This window comes from Anguilla anguilla, chromosome 2 (genome assembly GCF_013347855.1).
Source record: "Anguilla anguilla isolate fAngAng1 chromosome 2, fAngAng1.pri, whole genome shotgun sequence".
NCBI classification, from domain to species: Eukaryota; Metazoa; Chordata; class Actinopteri; order Anguilliformes; family Anguillidae; genus Anguilla; species Anguilla anguilla.
In genome coordinates, this window is record NC_049202.1 from 37,135,054 (window position 1) to 37,154,818 (window position 19,765).

General features: G+C 41.7%; 2 protein-coding genes across 8 annotated transcripts in view; both read right to left on the reverse strand.

Moving 5' to 3' along the window:
• The window catches only part of LOC118221037 (gap junction gamma-1 protein-like), a 61,873-nt gene extending 52,224 nt beyond the window's left edge, over nucleotides 1–9,649 (reverse strand). For 3 of the 5 annotated variants that reach the window (XR_004764048.1, XM_035405634.1, XM_035405633.1), the window contains exons 1-2: nucleotides 2,881–3,393; nucleotides 2,263–2,320 (exon numbers count right to left, since the gene is read on the reverse strand). The gene's annotated coding sequence lies outside the window, so the exon portion shown is untranslated. Of the gene's footprint in view, nucleotides 1–2,262; nucleotides 2,321–2,880; nucleotides 3,394–7,034; nucleotides 7,073–9,595 lie in introns of those variants that run through there. The other 2 variants (XM_035405632.1, XM_035405635.1) reach the window with 2 other exon arrangements.
• On the reverse strand, nucleotides 6,054–19,496 carry LOC118221039 (probable phosphatase phospho1). 3 transcript variants are annotated; one of them, XR_004764050.1, is made up of 5 exons: nucleotides 18,991–19,496; nucleotides 18,579–18,635; nucleotides 13,196–13,357; nucleotides 9,596–11,071; nucleotides 6,054–7,072 (listed from the first exon to the last, which is right to left on the reverse strand). XR_004764050.1 is itself a non-coding variant. In XM_035405636.1 (3 exons), exon 3 carries the CDS (start codon nucleotides 11,027–11,029, stop codon nucleotides 10,265–10,267), a length of 765 nt encoding a protein of 254 aa, XP_035261527.1. In that variant the 5' UTR covers nucleotides 11,030–11,071; nucleotides 13,196–13,357; nucleotides 15,094–15,271; the 3' UTR covers nucleotides 8,196–10,264. The 3 variants fall into 3 exon arrangements, 1 of the variants encoding a protein (XP_035261527.1); XR_004764049.1 differs by lacking the exons at nucleotides 18,579–18,635; nucleotides 18,991–19,496 and adding an exon at nucleotides 15,094–15,271; XM_035405636.1 differs by lacking the exons at nucleotides 6,054–7,072; nucleotides 18,579–18,635; nucleotides 18,991–19,496 and adding an exon at nucleotides 15,094–15,271 and having other exon boundaries at nucleotides 8,196–11,071.
• Nucleotides 19,497–19,765: the final 269 nt, after the last annotated feature.

Genomic DNA, 19,765 nt, shown 5'->3' on the forward strand with positions numbered 1-19,765 from the left:
TACCAGAAGTGGGACAATACAACAGATGATAAGGAAATGACTAAGGTAAAGGACAAAAAGAGGACAATAAACAAGGAGCAGAGAGACAAGAGACCAGCCATAAACAAGCCCACAACATTAGTATTCGGGTAACCTGAGGAAATATTTCTTAGGATAAGAGATCCAGTACATATGCTTCCAGCGAATGGTATATTCCCTTTGGATATACTTAAAAAAAAGTATTCAGGGCAAGCTTTGTTTTGCTTAATGTTTAACCACAGTTGACAGTTGCGCTGGGTGCATTAAAAAAAGTCACAACACTGTACATCCTATGATGATGTCATTACCATGAGCGGCAGAAATCTCTGAGTGCCCTGAAGAGATTACCTCTGACTATGACATACAGAACTATATGCGCATAGTGCTGAGAGAAAGCCTTGCCACTGTTTTCAGGCTGCTCTAATGGCAAGGGCAAGACTGAGCACCAGAGCCCCTGTCCCCATCACATGCAATCTCCCAGATGAGATGCAGCCTCTCCCCAGCTGGAGATGGAACTTACTGAGCCGAAAGCACAGCAGAGTGAGTCCTGTCTCACACACAGCCAAAATGTTGTAGGAGCAGTTTGGCCAAGCCGGGAAGCACCTCAAGGCTTCAGCATAGGAGCTGAGAGTGCAACAGACAGAGAGGGACAAGGGCTCGATGAGAAAAAATGGTCGTGGTTGATAACTGTCAATTCACCTGCCACTTTGGCAGGTGATGTTTTCTGATCTACTTTCTGTATTAAGAATGTACTAAGATTTGATAATAAGATTTGATACTATAATTCCCATGAGCACTCATGGTGGTGAGACCAGAACTGATGGTGTTCTATGCTGATGGCAGTCTTATGCACCAAATTCTATAGTGTCACCAGGGTTGTGTGAGCTAACTAGGGAGTTGGCTATTAATGAGAAAATCTGAAAAGGCATTTCCATTTTAAACAAAAATGTGTTCTTTTTTTGCCCTCTGGGTTAAAAACAGGTGTGTAGATTTAAGGAATTCACTGACTACTATCAGCTAGCTCACTGTATGTAGTGAAAATGAGGGTAATGAGGCTAAAATATTCAAATGTTCATAATGGCATATTGCAATATGCTGAAACATTTGAATCTTTTAGCCTCTTAACTGATTGCTGAGCTTCATTTTTAGATCAGGAGTTCAAGGAGAATTTCCAGGCCCTTAAATGTAAAAAAAAAGTGGCCTAACAGCATTCTCAACGAGATGCTCAAACTCACCTAATATAAAATTCTTGACTTGACCATACTCAAACTTTTCAGTTGGAGTACTGAATTTTAAGTAATTCCCCTGCTCTGCACCAAAGGACTCATTACAATTTTCAGTTTTGACTATTGATTTTTCAGATGTGTAAACAGTAATCTGGGGTATTCTTTCGGCATTATTAGAGACTTTTTATGCATCCTTCATGAGCACATTGTCTTAGGCAAAAGCAAAATTGGATCTCTACCAAACCAATACAGAAGAAATCATATTCACACCATTCACTGAAGATAAATATGGTTACAAAAGAAATAAAAATATGTGCTGGCTTTATTGATTTCCAAAAATCGATATTTGGCACACAGGTCTGTTTCACAAAGTTATTGAAAGAGGTATGGGGTAAAGCATACGTTATATTGATATTATGAAATCAATGTATATAACAAATGATGGCAGCATCAACAGAGAAAAAAAGTAGTTCTTTTTAGGGTAGGGCAATGGGGATTAAATTTATTTCTTTAACATCTGTACAATATAACTTAATTGACTGTATTAGAACAATCACCAATCCCTTGTCTAACACTTAATGACAAATAAATTAAATCCCTGCTGTACGACCTGTTTCTGCCCTACGTTTCAAAGTCATGAACATCAGCGACTGTATGATACTGGCAGTATAATATCTTCATGCCACAGTTCATTACTGTTTTTCGCGTGTTGTGTCTGTAAGTGTATCTGTGCTTTGGCAATGTAAGATTATCTGAATTTGAATGTTATTTTGAGACAGACGGGATCGGTCTAACACAGCATTGCGGCCAGTCATGCCAGCTTAGCGGGTATGAACTGACACATACAGGACGGGGGCAGAACACGAGAAAGACAAAAAGGCCTGGGGACATAAAGTGGAGGAATAAAGTAAGGAAAGATGCTACACAGGGAGTAACATGGCCTGATGTGACAAGACAGACAGACAGACAGACAGAAAGACGGGATGAGAGACAAGCGCACAAAAGCACAGTTCCTTACATGACTCAGCATCCGAAGGGCTCAGTGTCCAACTCACTTTATATGGAGTGGCAGGGACCTATAATGGAACACGAATGCATAGACACATCAATCCACATCAGGCTGCCCTAACAGTGAAGCCTTCTTCACTGAACAGACAGCCACTCATCACCAATACATTTTTATTTATTAATTGATATACAGTAGGCTAATTTGTATGTTGCATAATGTAACCAATAAATAATACCAAATTATGAAGACCACATCAGATCAACTGTAAACATTCAATCTTTACATTTAAAAACATTAAGTCTTTACATTTCATATTTCAACAAGTTTAAAATAAAAATCTTGTGTGCATGAATAACATTTCATAGTCATGTAAAGCAGAGTTGAAATTCAGGGAGCTATTTACAGTAATTCTATAGAGGTTTTATTTATCCAGGCCTGATGAGGATTATTTACATGTACACACACACAAACACACACACGTACATGCACATGCACATGCATGCCCACATAAGCAGTAGGTACCCACACACACTCATATACACATGGCGCACGGCACACCTGCAGCACGCATGCACTCTGTCAGGCAAACTCAAATGCGCAGGCACACTGGCGCACACGAACACTCACCAGCGCGGCGGCGGTGGCCGATGGAGAGGGGCAAGTCTGGCCCCGGCTGCGTCTGCGCAGGGCCATTTTATATCCGAACTAAAGCAGGGAGGCCCAGAGGGGGGCATCCTTGGTTATGTGACTCCCTCCTCTCACAAATTACAGGAAATAGCGTGGCAGCGCTTAAATTCAGAAAACAACTATGAAGGCTGTGACATCCAAGAGCATTAGACAGAGACTGTGAACTAGTTAGGTAAAGGGCGAATGGAACAAAAGATGCAGAGTGAAGGCAATAGACATTTCAGCAGACTTGGACAGATGGAAGAGTTGTGCTCAAGGGAGTACTGTTCAAGCTCTCTGCAACTTCCAAAGCACTAATTGCAATTATCCTTATTGTCTTTCCATTTGTAATTAAAACTCAGATACCACCACAATTTATATACAAACTGTAGCAACACACATTAATGTCTATAACTGGAACAGAGTAACAGACTTGCTGCAGCTGAACCATCATGGTAAATGGTAAATGGACTGCATTTATATAGTGCTTTTATCCAAAGCGCTTTACAATTGATGCCTCTCATTCGCCAGAGCAGTTAGAGGTTAGGGGTTAGGTGTCTTGCTCAAGGACACTTCGACACGCCCAGGGCGGGGTTTGAACCGGCAACCCTCCGACTGCCAGACAATCGGTCTTACCTCCTGAGCTATGTCGCCCCATGAATAAATGCAGCACCACCTCCCATAGACAGCCAATCATGGCCCTTTTCTTTTTGACCCATATAGTACATGCTTTCACACAGTCAGGTCTTTCCCACAAGCCTCGTGCCCCTCCTCTCTCTGACTACAGGGCTCATCTGTCCTGTCCTTCCCAGATCCTGCTTGCACCACCGGCAGACGGGGGATAGCCTATCAACCGCTGGCTATGTCTGTGTGTCTGTGTGTGTATGTGTGTGTGTTGGCATCCTCCCTGGGTCCAACTCTGTCAGTTTATCAATACTTTTTGCTTCTCTCCAGAATAACAAGCCAATCCAAGTTCATCTTCTAAAGGCCAGAGGATTTGGTCATCGCTCACCTACAGTTTCCTCCAACTGATGCTTCCTCATCTCAACACAAACAGTCTGGGCACTCGACAGTGCTGTGACTCTGGGGCTGACCTTCTCTTGACCCCCTGGGTTTAATGACCTTGGAACATAATGTCTCCACCTAAGCACCTGGAATCCGTGCACACATAGCAAGTTAACCAGTGATACTCACAGGCCACACTATTCCTAAAATATTCATACTATGAGTTAAGACCATGTAGAACCATGGTTAGATCACTAACTAACTGCCCAGCGAGTAAAAGCTAGAATCTAGATGTCTAGAGGGGTGGAAATCTAGGTTGAGAGACATTTTGACATAAACAGACTAGGTTAACCCCAATATAGCTTGGTTATATCCTAGACAGCTAGAATACCTTCACTTTCAACCAAATGTATCACTGTATTGGCATTGCTGAAAATGTAGATTGTTTTTTTAAAAAACTTTGGTCAGATTTCAAGCAGAAAGGGAGATACAGACCTGGGGGGTTGTGCATGAGCCACACAGAGGCTGCCTCAGCGCCCCCCCCCCCAAATCCCTCTGAGCCTCAGCAGTCCTTCTGTATCCTCCCTCCCCCGGCAAAGTGAGGATGGATAGTGCACGGTGGGAAATACAGCTGGCTTTACAGAAATATTTCAACAGTCAACAATGATACATTACACCATGATGATGTTGTGCCTTGCCTGATCAATAAACTGGGTGTGAGTAGGAATACAATGTAGGACATTTTGTGTTGTTTTAGTAAATGCATTGAGCTACAAACAGCTAAAGACACCATTTTATTTCTTATATACTTTTCCCTCTGCCCTTAAGTAAAGCAGTCTGGGTTATGGGGGCCTACACAATTGCCTTGGGAGCTGTGGGCATTGATGGAAGAATGAACTTCTTTACTGTGTTCCGGCACAACTATTCTTTACTGCTAACATTTAAGTTACTGGTATTGCCAAAGTCATTACATTGCCGCTCAGGAAATGTATTTTATTTCAAAACCTCGTCTTAAGCAGCCTAACACATCGTAGGGTGAGGAATGTTGAGAACACTGCAGGGTTTTAGGTGAGTCAAAACTAAAATGAGGTTATTTAATTCAAAAGAGTGGAAAACATAAGGTATGTATTAATGTTCACTTCCCTGTTTGTCTCTCAGGTGCCACCATGCAAGGACCATGAACTGTTTGATGGCATGAGAAAATAATGAAGACACCTCTTGTGTTCAGTTATATTTCTGCTGCCACCTTGTGGTGAGAAGTATTGTGTTTTGCAGACACAAGTTCTGAAGGTACTTTTACAGAATGATTCATGTGATGAATCCTGAAATACAACCAATGTATGAGATGTATGAGAATGTACCGTACAAGAAGAGCAGTCTGAAAGGACAAATACCATCAGATATTTGTGTGTGTGTCACCCTGTGGGACTTCAGAACACAGATGGCACTGGCACAGTCGGGATCCACACTACTGGGAATATCACTAGAAAAAAGTGGTGGAGTGAGATTGAAGACAGAGCTTTTAGTTTGAAAAGTCAGATATTTAAAAAGTAGCCTGACCAATGAATTATTACCAGGATGTTGATGTGGATTCACTGTCATGGGCATGAACCTCTCATGCTCGGTCACCATATCTTAATACGGCGAGCAAAGTACGCTTTATTGAGGTATGACGCCAGATTAATCTGAAAGGTTTGCTTGAATTACAATATAACCTTAAACAGCCTAATGCATTTCATCAAATCTGGCCTGGAGATTCTAAAGCTTATACTGAAAGAAATACTATAAGTAACAAGGGATAGTTAACTTTGAGGAGTTTTTTTGAAATTATAGTTTTAATGTTTTTGATTGGCAGATAATCAGAAACTTATAGTTGTTCCACGCATCTTGCAGTGCTCTTGGGCACACCATCAGCAATATAACCTGGGGTAATTGGGTGTTTTGGGTCTTTCGAACACACGCCCTCACCCAGGCGACCCAGCTGGGGTTGATTGGGCCCCAGCTTGTGTCCAAGTAGCCTGTGTGGTGCACAGATCACCCCTCCAGAACTGTAACTACCTTGATCTATAACTACCCCCCAGAAAAATCAACACACAGAAAGACTGTCGGGGCCAATTAAAAAACATACATTAAAACTGAAATTATTTATTTTTTTAATGGACCGAAAGGGAACTGTCCCTTGTATAAATATACATCCTACTTATCTTTCACCATGAGATTAAGCAAGTAGCCAAACACTGATGTGAAAGACATGAAAAACAGACTCGCTTCATTACTCTTCACATGTCATCTGAACCTTAAATGAGGTTCTGGTTTAATGCACTGGAATGCATGCAAGCTTCTTGCGTTCCTGCTAAATAACACATTCCTGGTGTAAAGCGCATAAAAGGAGAGAACATTACCCAGTTTGCACCAAGTTGTGTAACTGCAACTGCCCCCCAAAGATAAGGCAGTAATAGTAATAAATTTACTGGTAGAAAAAGTATTGGCGAGCCAGTAGGAGGCTCTCTCCCCTATGGCCAAAATAGAAAAAGGACCCAACACAGTGTTGAAGCCCTGATTGTTTGATTTATGCTGTCCTCCCATGTTCATTTATGAATTGTCCTGCATTTATATACTGCATATGAATGTAAATTAGACAGAAGAACTCTACAAAAGTTCAAATGGTATATTGCAACAGATACTGATTATCAAAATGTTTATATCATCATCGACATCATAATCATCCTCACAGAAATGCATACTATAGAAGAAAATGATTGCAAATGTTTAATGCTGAAGCTGCAACCCCTTGGAAGATCTTCCTCAGACAGAATGTTTCGACATGTCCAATTACTGTCATTGTTAATGACCATACTCATAATGAAGACTTGACAACAAGTTCACCTGAGACTCTGTCTTGATTGAAGATCTCTTCGTAATACACCTGTGTAATGTAACTGTGTGGAAGCGTTCTCATACCTGTAAGCATTTCTCCTAGTGTGGGTACCATCTACACTACCATAACAATGGTTGCCATAGCAAAGGGATAAAGTGCAGTTATACCTTCAGTATACTTCAAATAAACAAACAAACAAACAAAACTTACTCACTTGGAGCCACATATTTACCATTTAAGCCTCCACTTCTTCAGTCTCTGGCATTCCATCTGATAAATTAGATTACATTAGATTAGAAACAAGAAGCATAATTCATTATGATCTCAATAAAGTAGAACATGCATTCTAATGCGTAGCCATCTTGGACTGAAGAACGTTTCAGCAAAGGATGAGGCAATATGGTTGTGATTGGACAGTCCAAAATTAGTGTAAAAAAGTGAAGAGGAGGTTGGAAGGACAGCAATTCATTGTGATGTAACAGAGAGGTACACGTCTGCACCACAGAAATTGATAGAATTCCCACAGATAGTAAAAAAAAAACTATATTGATCAGGTTGATTTCCTAATCTTGTACTAAAACTTGTTCTATGAATATATTAAAGACTTTGATTTTTAATGCTCACTATATCCAGGCATTTCATGCAGATGCGTGATTTTTTAAACCTGGGTTTTGTGCTAGGATCAAGATATGATGTGTGTACTGTCAGACAAACTTGAAAATAATCTTGTGTTGCTTCTGCATTCTTTTCATTCAGCTGGCAAAATGATAGATTATCACCGCTGAGATCAATATGCACTCAATGGTGCTACCAAAGGCCCCAGCTGGTTAAATCTGGCACTGAGGGAACTTCACATCAGGCTGAAGATCAGCCCAGGAATAGCTTCAGAGTAGGAATGGGGGACTTTTCAGAAAAATGTGTGTGTGTGTGTGTGTGTGTGTGTGTGTGTGTGTGTGTGTGTGTGCGTGTGCGTGTGCGTGTGTTGTATTGTGTTGTGTGTCACCACTCCCTTTCATTTCTTTTGCAAATATATTTTGTTTAATTTCACTGTTTGCAGAATTCATGTTTTTGTTAAGCCACTTGAATCTATGTCTTTAGACAATGACCACCTTGTCTTTGTGTTTTAACTTTTAATTAATCTCATTATTTGAATTTATTGTACATGTTGATTAAAGTTAACACACAAGATTGTTCTGCCTATTGACAAATTATATTATTTAATTGATTGTATCAACCATTGGTAATAATCTCTCAATTAAATCAAATTAATTTCTTGTGGTGAATAAGTGGAGAGAGTAGGCCTATGATATCTGTGTCCTGTATTCAGAGTGTTGAACATTAAACAATGGTGCTAACAGCTAAAACCACTGTATTCAGAAATCCACAGGCCAAATTTTCACTTGCAAACATGTCTTTGACTGTTTATTCAGATAAGACTTCTAGTTTCAATACCAGATCATGACAATAATATCATATCCTAATTCAGATTATTATTAATCTGCATTTTATACTACTCTGGGGAAGAAGCTAAAGGAAATACCAACAGGATATAATTCATGTGCGGAACTGCAGTAGCTTAAGTTCGGTTCCTAATTGGAACACTTAACTCAACAAATAAATTATGTTAAGTGTTGCACAGTACTGAAAGATAATGCATTAGTTTACACAATTATAAAGACAAATAGGAACCACATCTTCCCATTTTTGATTTTGTTGATGGCTTTATATTCCTGATAGCAAGTAAGGTAATCGCATAGCTATGTTTCCAATTTTAAAAAAAATAAAAATAAAAATGACACACAGGTTAAAAACTCAGCATTGACTGTGAAGAATCTAACTGGCTGGAGAGGACCAATCCGATCAGTTCGCTCATTCAGAACCCTCCTGTTAAACTGTCTCCTATACTACAAACAAGGACACACACGCAAATGCACACAAACACAAACAGACGTCTGAAATGTAATCGCAGGCTTAAAAACGACATACGAGGACAAAGTAGTCATGTCATGCAGCCAAATCTACGCTAGTTAAGAGCTACTCTTCAGTGGAAACCGGGACTATATTCAAACCTCACAAAGTCAGGATGCCTTTTTAACCAGTAGATGGCGCCTTTGTGGCATGCATGCTCAAGGGCCCTTGACATTAGCATGGTGGAAAATCGATAATGGGGCAAGTCCTCCAGTCGTTCCATCTGCACGACAGCAGAATAATTTCAGAAAAATGCCTGCACTGTATTTACCACGATGAAGAGATGAAGACCAATGGCAAGCACACTCAATGTACCTTTCGGGCAACAGAGTACATTACGGCAATTTGATATGATTATGCACATAGTTGATTCCTCCGTCAACACCTGAAAATAAGTCCCCTTTTCTAGCTTCACAAAGACCCATTAAAATCAGGCAGCCAACACACAGTGTTGGGGTTTAGAAATCCTCTCCTCACAGCCCTCTACAGTGAGTGACCACCGGCAGGGCAGAATTAATAAGGATCACGGTGAAAGACTTATTGCCTCTGGTCTCAGAGAAGGCAAAGGTTAGCCATGGCTGAGGGAGCACCGCTGAAACAGGGCTCTGCTGGTTCCACTTCAGTCTCCACAGAGTATTTCAGACTTATTGTATTCCTTCATTTTATTCCCTCCCTCCTGATCTGGGTCTACTCAGCCCAAACCAATCATTTTGAATGTTTAAAGCTGGGAAATCATCGTCATTTCTCAATTTGTGGCGCCATGCACGTATGCATTCAAACTAAAGGTATTATTGTAGTAATAATAATAGTAAAATGGTGCCTAACCCTAAAGCCGCTGGTGTTGGGGAGGGGTAGATTTTGCTGAAAGCTTGTCTCTTCTCTGTTGGCGGGCTGAACTTTGGCCTGGAATACGAGGAACAGAAGTACTCCGGGGTGTGACTCGCTCTTTAGCTCCAGGTGTGGAGCTCCATGTCAGTGACAAGCCTGCGGTCTGAGAATCTCAAGGCAAACAGGATCATTTATCAAGGCCAGGGGAATATGCACTGCTTTTAATTACTGTTACACTGCTGTCTCTTTCTCCATTTGATGTTTGTAACTTGTCTTGTGTAACTTTGTAACTTTGTGTTTTATGTCAGGTCCCCTTTGCGAAAGAGATTTCGATCTCAATGGGATTTTTTTCCTAGTTAAACAAAGGTTAAATTAAAAAATAAAGGCTAGGGGAATATGGATCTATTCCAACAGGAAAGAAACATCTTTGACTGCCCTCAGAGAGTAAGCATATGTGGGCACACTCATGTTTTATACCTCCATGATAAATAGTAATGCATGCAAGTCTACTTGCACGCTGTTTTTCCTACACGTGTAACTTCTACACAGTCTCTATATCCCTGTATCGACAGCTTCTCCTCAAGCCTACACTGTGCGCTGGTCACTGGTGAATGCCCCTGTGCATTAGGGAAGGTCGGCATGTTATCCAGCCTCTTCATCCGTACGTCACCTCTCCTCCAAAAGCCTTTTCACGTGGTTCACCACGTCCTCTCCACTAGACCAAGGCACCACGGCAGGTTTGAAGACCGAGGGCCGGGCCTCCTGGGCCTCCACTATCAGCTTGTGAACGGGGTAGTTCCGCCGAGGGAACGCCGTGTCCATCGGCCCCAAAGCCAACAAGGGGCAGAAGTCGTTGGCGCCATCGCCCACGTAGAAGACGCGCTGGAAGGGGCACCCGCGCTCCTGCGCCCGCTGCGCCAGGTAGTCCCGCACCACCTCCTGCTTGCACAGGTTCTCCGGGCACCGGGCACAGCCGTGGGAGTGGTGGGGTCGGAGGACCAACCGGCCGCCGCCGTCGAAGGAGGCCGGGTTGGTGAAGATCTTGTGGAAGAGCTGGCGGGCGCCGGCCCTGCGGAGCCAGGCCTCGATGAAGTACGTGTTCGCATCCGACACCAGCACCGCCTCGAAATCCTTCGGGTGGGCGCGCATGTACTGGAAGAGGGCCAGGATGCCGGGCGAGGCGGGGATCTTCTCGATGGCGGAGCGGATGGTGTCCTCGGGCACCCCCTGCTCAGCCATGTAGGCCAGCACGCGCTGCATGTGCTCGTTGTAGTGCCCCGGCCGGTAGGAGTCCTTCAGCCAGCCGGGCAGCTTCCGCCCGGGTGCCGCCTGGACCACCGCGTCGTCGCTGTTCTCGTCCACGATGGTCTCGTCAAAGTCGAAGAAGATGAGGAAGCGCTTGTTGCCGTGGGATGCTGCGGGGCCCGCCATGTTGCCCGAATGTCAGGAGCGGGGGCAGGTCTGCTTCCTCGCCTGGAGAGAAGAGCGGCACAGAAAAAAATCAGTCAAACACAGAATCCACGCGATTGGTCAGCTCAGCTCTTACTGCACCACAAAGACCCATGTCCTTCCCTCCACACTCTCCTCTGCTCCCTCTTTGTCTCTGGTAAGAGGTGTAGGGGGTGGGGGCGGTGGACAGGGCATCTGGGAAAGACTACCGCACAAAAGGAGGTGGAAGACGAGCAGATGGACAGTGAAGGAGAAAGAATGGAAAGAGAAAAAGCAACTGATACAAGGATAAAAGAACAAAGGCAAACTTTTAGCTCTTATTTTAATCACATTTAAGGCAATGCGAATTTCCCCTGCTGATGGAAGACAGTGAGAAGGAGGAAGGTTCTCAAAGCACACCAGAGACTGGGATCCAAACTCAGCCTGCACTCTAGACTAAAAATGAAATCAGAGAAAATGCCATTTACACAAAACCAAAGCAAAAAAGGGACACTCTGCTCCCACCCTGAAGATACATGGTGTATTGCAGATTCATTTTAACTAAACTACTGTCAATGAAACTGATTTTAATGCGATGTTAACTGCTTACTACTAGTTACTGAATACCTAATGCATATTTAATATCTTTCCATGGTAGTTAAATTAAAATACATGGCCCGATGTACATTTATCATAGTAAAAACATATCACATTTCCAAAAAGTCAATTTGGTGTAACCATCTCCATAATCTGAGGTAAATTAATTGCTCTTGTAACAAAATGATAAAATAAACATATTATTATTTGTAATTCTTTTTAAAAAGAATTTTATTAATAATTTCATTATTTTTAAATCCATTATTGAATCAACCAGCTGAGCAACACAGTTACTGAACTGGAGGACTGTAACACTGGTACAAGCCCAGGCAGACCACATGTGGATGACTGACTAGATCAGTCATCGGTACTCATGCAGACCCAGCTACATGAAAATCCCTCATGAGACCTCCCTACTACGGGAGCTCTCAATCACTGTTGATGGCACCACAGCGACTGCCTCTCACTCTGCAAAGAGCTTGGGAGTGGTCCTGGATGACTAGCTGGACCTCAAAGAGCACATCAAGGAAACATCACGGTCCTGCAGATTCCACCTGTACAACATCAGGAGGATTCGACCATACCTGACTATGCACTCCACCCAGCTGCTTGTCCAGGCTATGGTGATTTCCTGTCTAGATTACTTTAACTCACTCCTGCCAGTCTGTGCCATGCAGCGACTACAGATGATGACTACAGATGCTGCTGCCTGGCTTGTCTTCAAACTTCCTAAGTTCTTTCACATCACTCCCCTGCTGAGGTCACTCCACTGGCTACCGGTCACCACCAGATCAGGTTCAGTCCTGACCCTCACCTACAGCCAACAGGACAGCCCCCACCTACCTACAGGACATGATTCAATCCTTCATGCCAGCTTGACCACTCCGCTTTGCTGCAGCAGGGCATCTTGCACTCCCTGCCATCCGGGTGAATGGTTCTCGCTTGTCCCAACCACAGAGATTCTGCACCCTAGCTCCCCAGTGGTGGAACAAACTCCCCCCGTTCCTCTACGAACCACTCAGTCATTGCCCACTTCCGCCGTGGTCTGAAGACGCATCTCTTCAGATTGTACCTAGACTAACTATCACTTCTCCGCAGGATACTCCCAATCTAGGATCGCTCTTATCATTTGAATCCTTATAATTTGTTCCTGTAGCACTTTTATGTTACACTTGTACCTTCATCCAGCATTTATATTGCACTTGTATGATTGTCTTGATGTTGTAGCTCATTGCCATACCTCCTAGTTTGACCTACCATAACTTTCTGACCTAGCCTATGCTTACTGTGTGAACTGGACTTAATGTGCTCATGGCTATGAATAACTGTTACATAATGAGTATTGTACTGTATCGGACTTGTGTTTTGTAGTTGTACCAATGACCTTTGGTATGAACTTACTGTATGTTACTTTGGATAAAAGCGCCTGCCAAATAAATATAATGTATTACAAATTTTAATATTTATACACAAAAATATCATGGGACCATTTAGTGGAGAAAACCCCAACTGAAGCCCAATAAGTCTTGGGGTGGTACAGTAAAATAAAATCTCTTTAAAGCATTTACTTACAAATTGGATGCTAGTTGTTGCACTGTGGGACTCCAATCAACAGTCCGCACTGGCACGGTCAGGATGCGATGGGGAGCATCCCTGCAGTAACAGCAAAGGCCTCAGCTGGACATGCAACACTCCATTTCTTTCACAAAGAACTTGTGAAACGTGATTGGGAACCTGTCAAGACATGCAAAACAGTCGATCAATATTCAATTTAACTGTTCAATCAAATCATAACTTAAGAGTTAAAGTGGAATGAGAACATAAAACCAGGTCTTCTCTGTGCCTTAATTGATAGGCATAGAGTAGATGGCAACATGGTGGTTGTGATTCACAGCGTTTGTGTACACAGAATGCAGACTTAAAGGTCTGTAGGCTATCAGAATCTTCAGTAAATGTTGTAGAGAAAAAAAAACCTTAACTGAAAATGGACATTGTCTGGGCCAATCGAAAACATGCAAATAAAATAACCTATATCTTTTTAAAACCCAGAAAGTCAACTAAAACTCACACATCTCAAGCAAGAATTGCAGGGCTACTCAACAAACGTGAGAACATGGCCTACACTGTAAGAAGCCAGGTTACTAAGGTGAAATACCTATATTTTATAACTGGGGGCATTATGTACATTAAGTTGTTAATACAAAAAAATTAATATGGAGATTGTGACGGCGCTATGTTCACACAGGAACATTGCAAACAAAAATTAGTTGCTATTAAGGACACTTAACTTAACTCTTCAAACCTCAGAATTTGGCAAAAACGTTCAGTGCAAAGGGTTCAGAGCTTCTCTTTTACACTGTTACTAAACACAGTATAGACCAAAGATTAAAATGATTAGCCTTGGTGTGGAATACAGAAATAACCTCTGCCTTCGGAGATGCCTAACAGCGCCTACAGTCGTTCAGGAAGGCAGGCAGAACTGCAGCGTGCAGTAACGGGACAACTCAAGAACCGGATCTACAGAACTGCAGTTGAAGATATGTTACATCATCGCTATGCCTGATCACGAGAGGCCATTCGCTCATGAAAAATCCTATACGAATTGGGATTAAAACTATTGATTCTGTATTCGCAGAAACAGTCGCTTAAAATTGCACCCTTATAATAGCTAGGCTATTTTAGCTGGGCTATCTCTGTCTATCAAAGGTATTTAGTGCGCTAGATGTTATTTTCAAACAAATTAATAAATACGATGAGTAGGCTAATCGAGTAATGAAACAGTTTAAAGGACAGATAACATAGTAGTGTAATTTATTCAACAGAGGAAAATGTAGCTTAAGCGTGAAGGGTTGTAAAGGGTCCAATATCTCAGCACAGTAACCTTTACTGCAATGTCAACAACGTGCGCTTGGATTGCTGTCCACCCGTTTGGATTACCCGGCTGTAACGTGAGAAAAGCAGTAAATTCTGATAACTACAGCGATAAAACTTATTCAATCTAAATTTCCACATCTCAGCCTTACTTTTTCATGATCGTATGCTATTTATGGATGCGTGAAATAGGCTGTCATTAAATTAAATTTTTAATCTAAGTTGCAGTGCGATATAATGGCACGCCGCATGCAGAAGCTAATTCTAATACTGTACATTCCAAGGACAACACGAACCGCAGCCCCGTCGCGATTACCGCACTTCGCTGTACCAAGCATACCAATTTCTGTAATAGCACATTCCATTTATTTCCACGATGCATGCTAATATTCTCAAATCGTAAGATATTTCAAATAATCTACGATGGATCTGGAACTGAACCACCTACGCAAACCATATTCACAATCTATATACACACAATGGTAAGTTATTTGTTTTTCAAAGTAGACAGCTTTTTGAATTGAGCAAGTAAGAAAAAAACAAAAAGACGAATAACTTAAATAATCTGAAATAAACTGCATTAGACTACAGTACTGTACCGGCAAGTGCATCCCGTCTCGCATCCCCCATTCCTAGAATTCCTTTTTCAGAATTTAGAGGAGTCTTCTGGCTTGCATCAGTTTGTTTGGTATCCAGCAATCACATCCGTGCCTCGGACACCGAGACCATGGAAACATTTTCGGCCTTTTTTATGGGCTACCAAAAGCACAGAGCGGCTGTGCTGATGACGTCTGGGACTGTGGGCCAATGACACTGCGCTCTTGAACTTAAAGGGGACCGGTGACGACCCAGTGGATATTTGTACAGGGATCATTCTATAGAATTGTTCAAATCACACGGAAATGAAACTTAAAATATAATTACCCGAACAAACAACGAGTTTTTATTTAGCATGTACTTATCATAATGATTCAGAAAAAAATACAACACAATATTCACAAATATTAAACACTTTCACTACAAGTGCACTGTCGCCACAGAAACACCTAAAATACAATGTTAAATGAAACCTTTCATTCATGTTTTCATTGTTTTTCAAGATGGGATCGGTATATTTCCATTGTGAATATTACTATTCCACTATTTTTGGATCTTTACTGATGCACACAGACATTACAGACATACAAAAACCAGGCATACAGGTTTAATCTGGGAATAATGGAAGTGTAAAGATGAGGAGAGGTCCCATTCGCAGTGCTGAGCAAGTGGACCAGTTTGGGAATATAAATTTAATATGTGCTACAATACAATATTGATGCAGATTACTTTTCTCTAACGTTTCTCTTAAATCCACAAGTTAACATGTCCAGGACCGCATAATGCTAGAAACAATATTATCATGCCCCATGTTATATATGAAACAGCCATATCTCTCACACTTTTTTCTTGTCAAGTGGGTACCATAATCGGTAACCAGTAATTAAAGTAATTATATGTACTTAAAAAAGTATGTATTCAATTACACCACAACATTCAAAGCAACTGAAGTTTGCTAGAGAACTGGTGCATTAAATCCATGACAAATTAACGAGGTGCGTTCATGGAACGGCACTTTCTTCAATGCCCAAACTACCCCCTTCTCACCATTTTGCCAACTCAGAGAAAGAACTTCCACTTGCTTCCTCAATTTAGGAAACCTGTAGTGTCAAACTACAAGGTGGCTATTTTGGGAGCAAGGGCAGGCATGGAGGGAGAGTTCCTGGACAAGTCGTCGGCTCAGTTTTCAGAGTAAAGCTTATCTTTCCACATGCACAGTAATAATATCCCCCCTTGCTGTCTCTTTCACATACGCACACTTGCAGAAACACGCACTCTCCTACCTTCCACCCTCGGATGCATGCTACTGGAGGGGTGTTTTCATCCTATAAAAACAACTCAGTCAGCTACCAGTCTGAAAATAGACGGGAGGATACCCATAGGTCGGCCCAGTGCTACATGCTTTGATTTGCCAGGACAGCTGGAAAGTCTCAGGCATTATTTCTTTTATAAGAGCAATAGGAGCTCACACATGGGAAACACAAGCTGACACTTCACTTACTGCGCTGACTTTCTGACTCGCTTGGTCTAGCGGCCAAAACAACAGAACAGTAGAGATTCACCAAAGTTCACCTCTACCAAATGGAGACCTCCTTACTGTACAGTACTCTACACAGAGTACAGTTTTAAACAAACACCACACACTGAAGACAAAGCTGAGCAGACGTCATTGACTCTCCTCTACGCAATGCTGTAAACTATAACTGGGAAATCAGATTATCAACTGCTGGACCCAGAGGTGTTGGTTCTAAAGGTCAATCCCAATGCTGCAGTAACAAAGACCCATTGTATGAAACCAGTCCAAAGGCCCAACATGTAGGGAAACATGCGATTATACAGCAAGCTCACCGTTAATCATTGTTTTCAGGACTTGGGATGGTGAAAGGCAGAGAGGGTCATTTCAGAGTATGAGAAAACCACCAGTCTCAGAAACACAAAAGGAGCTGAGAAAGCAGAATCCCACACGCAGAAACTCCCAATTTAACCAAGAGTGACACAGGTTACTTGTGCACAAGATATCAGATTTGAAGTCTCTGTGGCATGGCTGTTCAGTGGCGTTGCCTGATAAAAAAATTCCAAGTGTTGTAGACAAAGAAAGCATATCTCTCTGTGACCAGTATAAACAGGGTGAGACAGTTCACCGGTTCCATTACCCATCACTATTCCAACAGACTGTCTAAAGTCTTAGCAGATTACAGTCCAGACGAAATTTGACTTAACCTGTGGCTAAATACACGAGCCCTATGAAATGAAATCCCCATGAGCTAAAACACGTATGGGCATGTTTTAAACTCTTGGTTGGGTTCTTTGTTGCAGTCGCGCAGTCAATCATCACGCCATGAATTGCTGTTCAGGTATTTTGTAATGACTATACTTTCAAGGGTAAAATTGTGGTATGGCACAGGACTCAGGCCTTAGATAGGTAACATTGTTTCCATTAGAACAACTTAACATTCACGGCTGTGGCCCATTACCTAATTATTGGGCCTAATAAAAGTCCGGCTATCAGGCCTAGTGAGAGGATGGTTTTGGGCACTTTCAGGTTAGGAGACTGCGGTGGTGTTTGAGTTTTCATAGTTCTAGTTTTCTGTTGGAGGTTTTGAATGCTCTTCCATCCTGCAGAGCATCTTGTTGCCTATCTTTGCGTTTTAGGATTTTGGTGTTTTTGCTCATGAGGCAGCAAGCCAACCCTTATTTTTCAGTTTTTCTGTTCACCACACAATGCAGAAGCCCTCTCCAGCCATGCATCAAAATGGGAAAATACTTTCCTAGCCATTAAAACCCAAAAGAGGACTTCATTTTACTTTTTGTTAACTGGAGATTAGAAAAAATAGAGGAAAATGGTTAAACTTCTGTCTATGTTTTTTCTCAGGTTTGGTTGTGGTAGACTCATTAATGTACTGAAGACAGTACAAGAGAATGCAATTATAAATGATGGCCATTAGAGAAATTTGGATGTTCCCTTCATTGAAGATAATTCAAAATTAAATAAAAGGACAATATACATTTTAATACTTTTAATTTTTGGAAAAAAAATTTATCGTGATTATTCTTATTTTTATCTAAATATAATGTAATATGGGGAAAAACAACTTTTTCCAGTTGGAGATTTCCTGAAGTTTGCTTCTGACTGATCATGCCCCCCCCACACACACACACAAGAACACCAGAGCACTATAAAAATGGCAATGCACTTTAAAAATGGCAATGAAAATTAAATGTCCTACTTTTTTTAATTATTCAGTTTTGACTGTAGTTTCTAAAGTGCTCTGGTGTTTTTGTGTACCTATGAGCACAGGTATGAATCAATGAAATTAAAAACCTGTTATGTTCAGTTTAACTTCAGTTTCTCTAATAGGGAGGGGATACACATCAGGAGAGGAAAGTTCCTGTTAATTTGCAGAAATACAAACAACTACAGGGGCATGTACCATGTGGAAGCACTTCTTTGTCCACTTAGATCATGAGGGTGTGACACTGAACTCACCATAAATTTTGCTCCCTTGTGTAGAATGGTCCCCTTCAGACCACCTCTGGAGGTTACCTGACACCAAAACACAGAATAGCAGATTTTAGCACATGCAAAAGGTGTTTTAGAGGCTCTTTAAAAAAAAAATAAAATAAAATTTAAAAAAGAGGTAGGTCCCCACCTTGGTCAAAGACATTTTATGTCTGAGTTTAATTGTATACCAACTTTGAATTAGCCCTTCTGCAAGCAATCAGGCTTTTTCTTTTTCGAGGGACTTTCAAAGGGAAGAAATATGCACATTGAAATCAGCAATGCTAGGGCCATTAAATAGCTGCGCACTTAAGGTCAAACATAACACTTTCCTTAGGGGACATTTCTGAATTGTTGAACATTATTTTCAAGCTTAAATTACATTCTACAGTCCTATTACCATCAGCCTCAATTCTTTGAGTGATGCAGATGTAGTAAGGCTTTTTGCACCTCCACTCCTGGCTGGTTTCACTTGGCAAAAGCAGCTCATTCCCCTCTGGGCCTGGTGAGGACACATGCTGTTAGCCTATTCTCGGTGGTCATTTTCAGCCCTTCCAGCTGTCATCAATTTAATTCCATCCTCATTACTTCCATTGTAAAACTGCCAGCTGTTTTTCCCCCATTGTCCTACAGGTTCCCACAAAACCTTCCTCTTTCTCTAATGAACCAACACCTGTCAGTCAGCTCTCTATGGCAACTTCATTGATTTCCTCAGTCTTCTCCAATTAATTGACGTAATCTCCCCATCCATGCTGACCTGCAAAAGGAGGAGGCAACTGGACCTTGTGTCCACACACATCCAATCACCCCTCTGACCTTATGTCCTCTGAGCACGATTTTATCTTCATAGCAGTAAGACACCCGATTCTACTTATCCAGGTCTAGACTGAAGACCATGATTAGTTCATTAGTTGAATCAGGTGTCAAATTTCTGGGCTAAAACAAAAACCTCTCGAATAAGACTGGACACCCCTGCTCCAAGAAATCATCACAATAAAATATAGGCTACGCACACATACCTAAGCTTCCATCCCACCTTAATGACCTGCTGCCATTACTCAAAATGGCTACATGTTATTGCACATTCTCAGCACTAAGTTCTGGCTTCTTCTAATATTGGCTGGACAAAGAAATAACAGCATTCTGTGTCATGTATACAGCTTTTAAATCAAGTT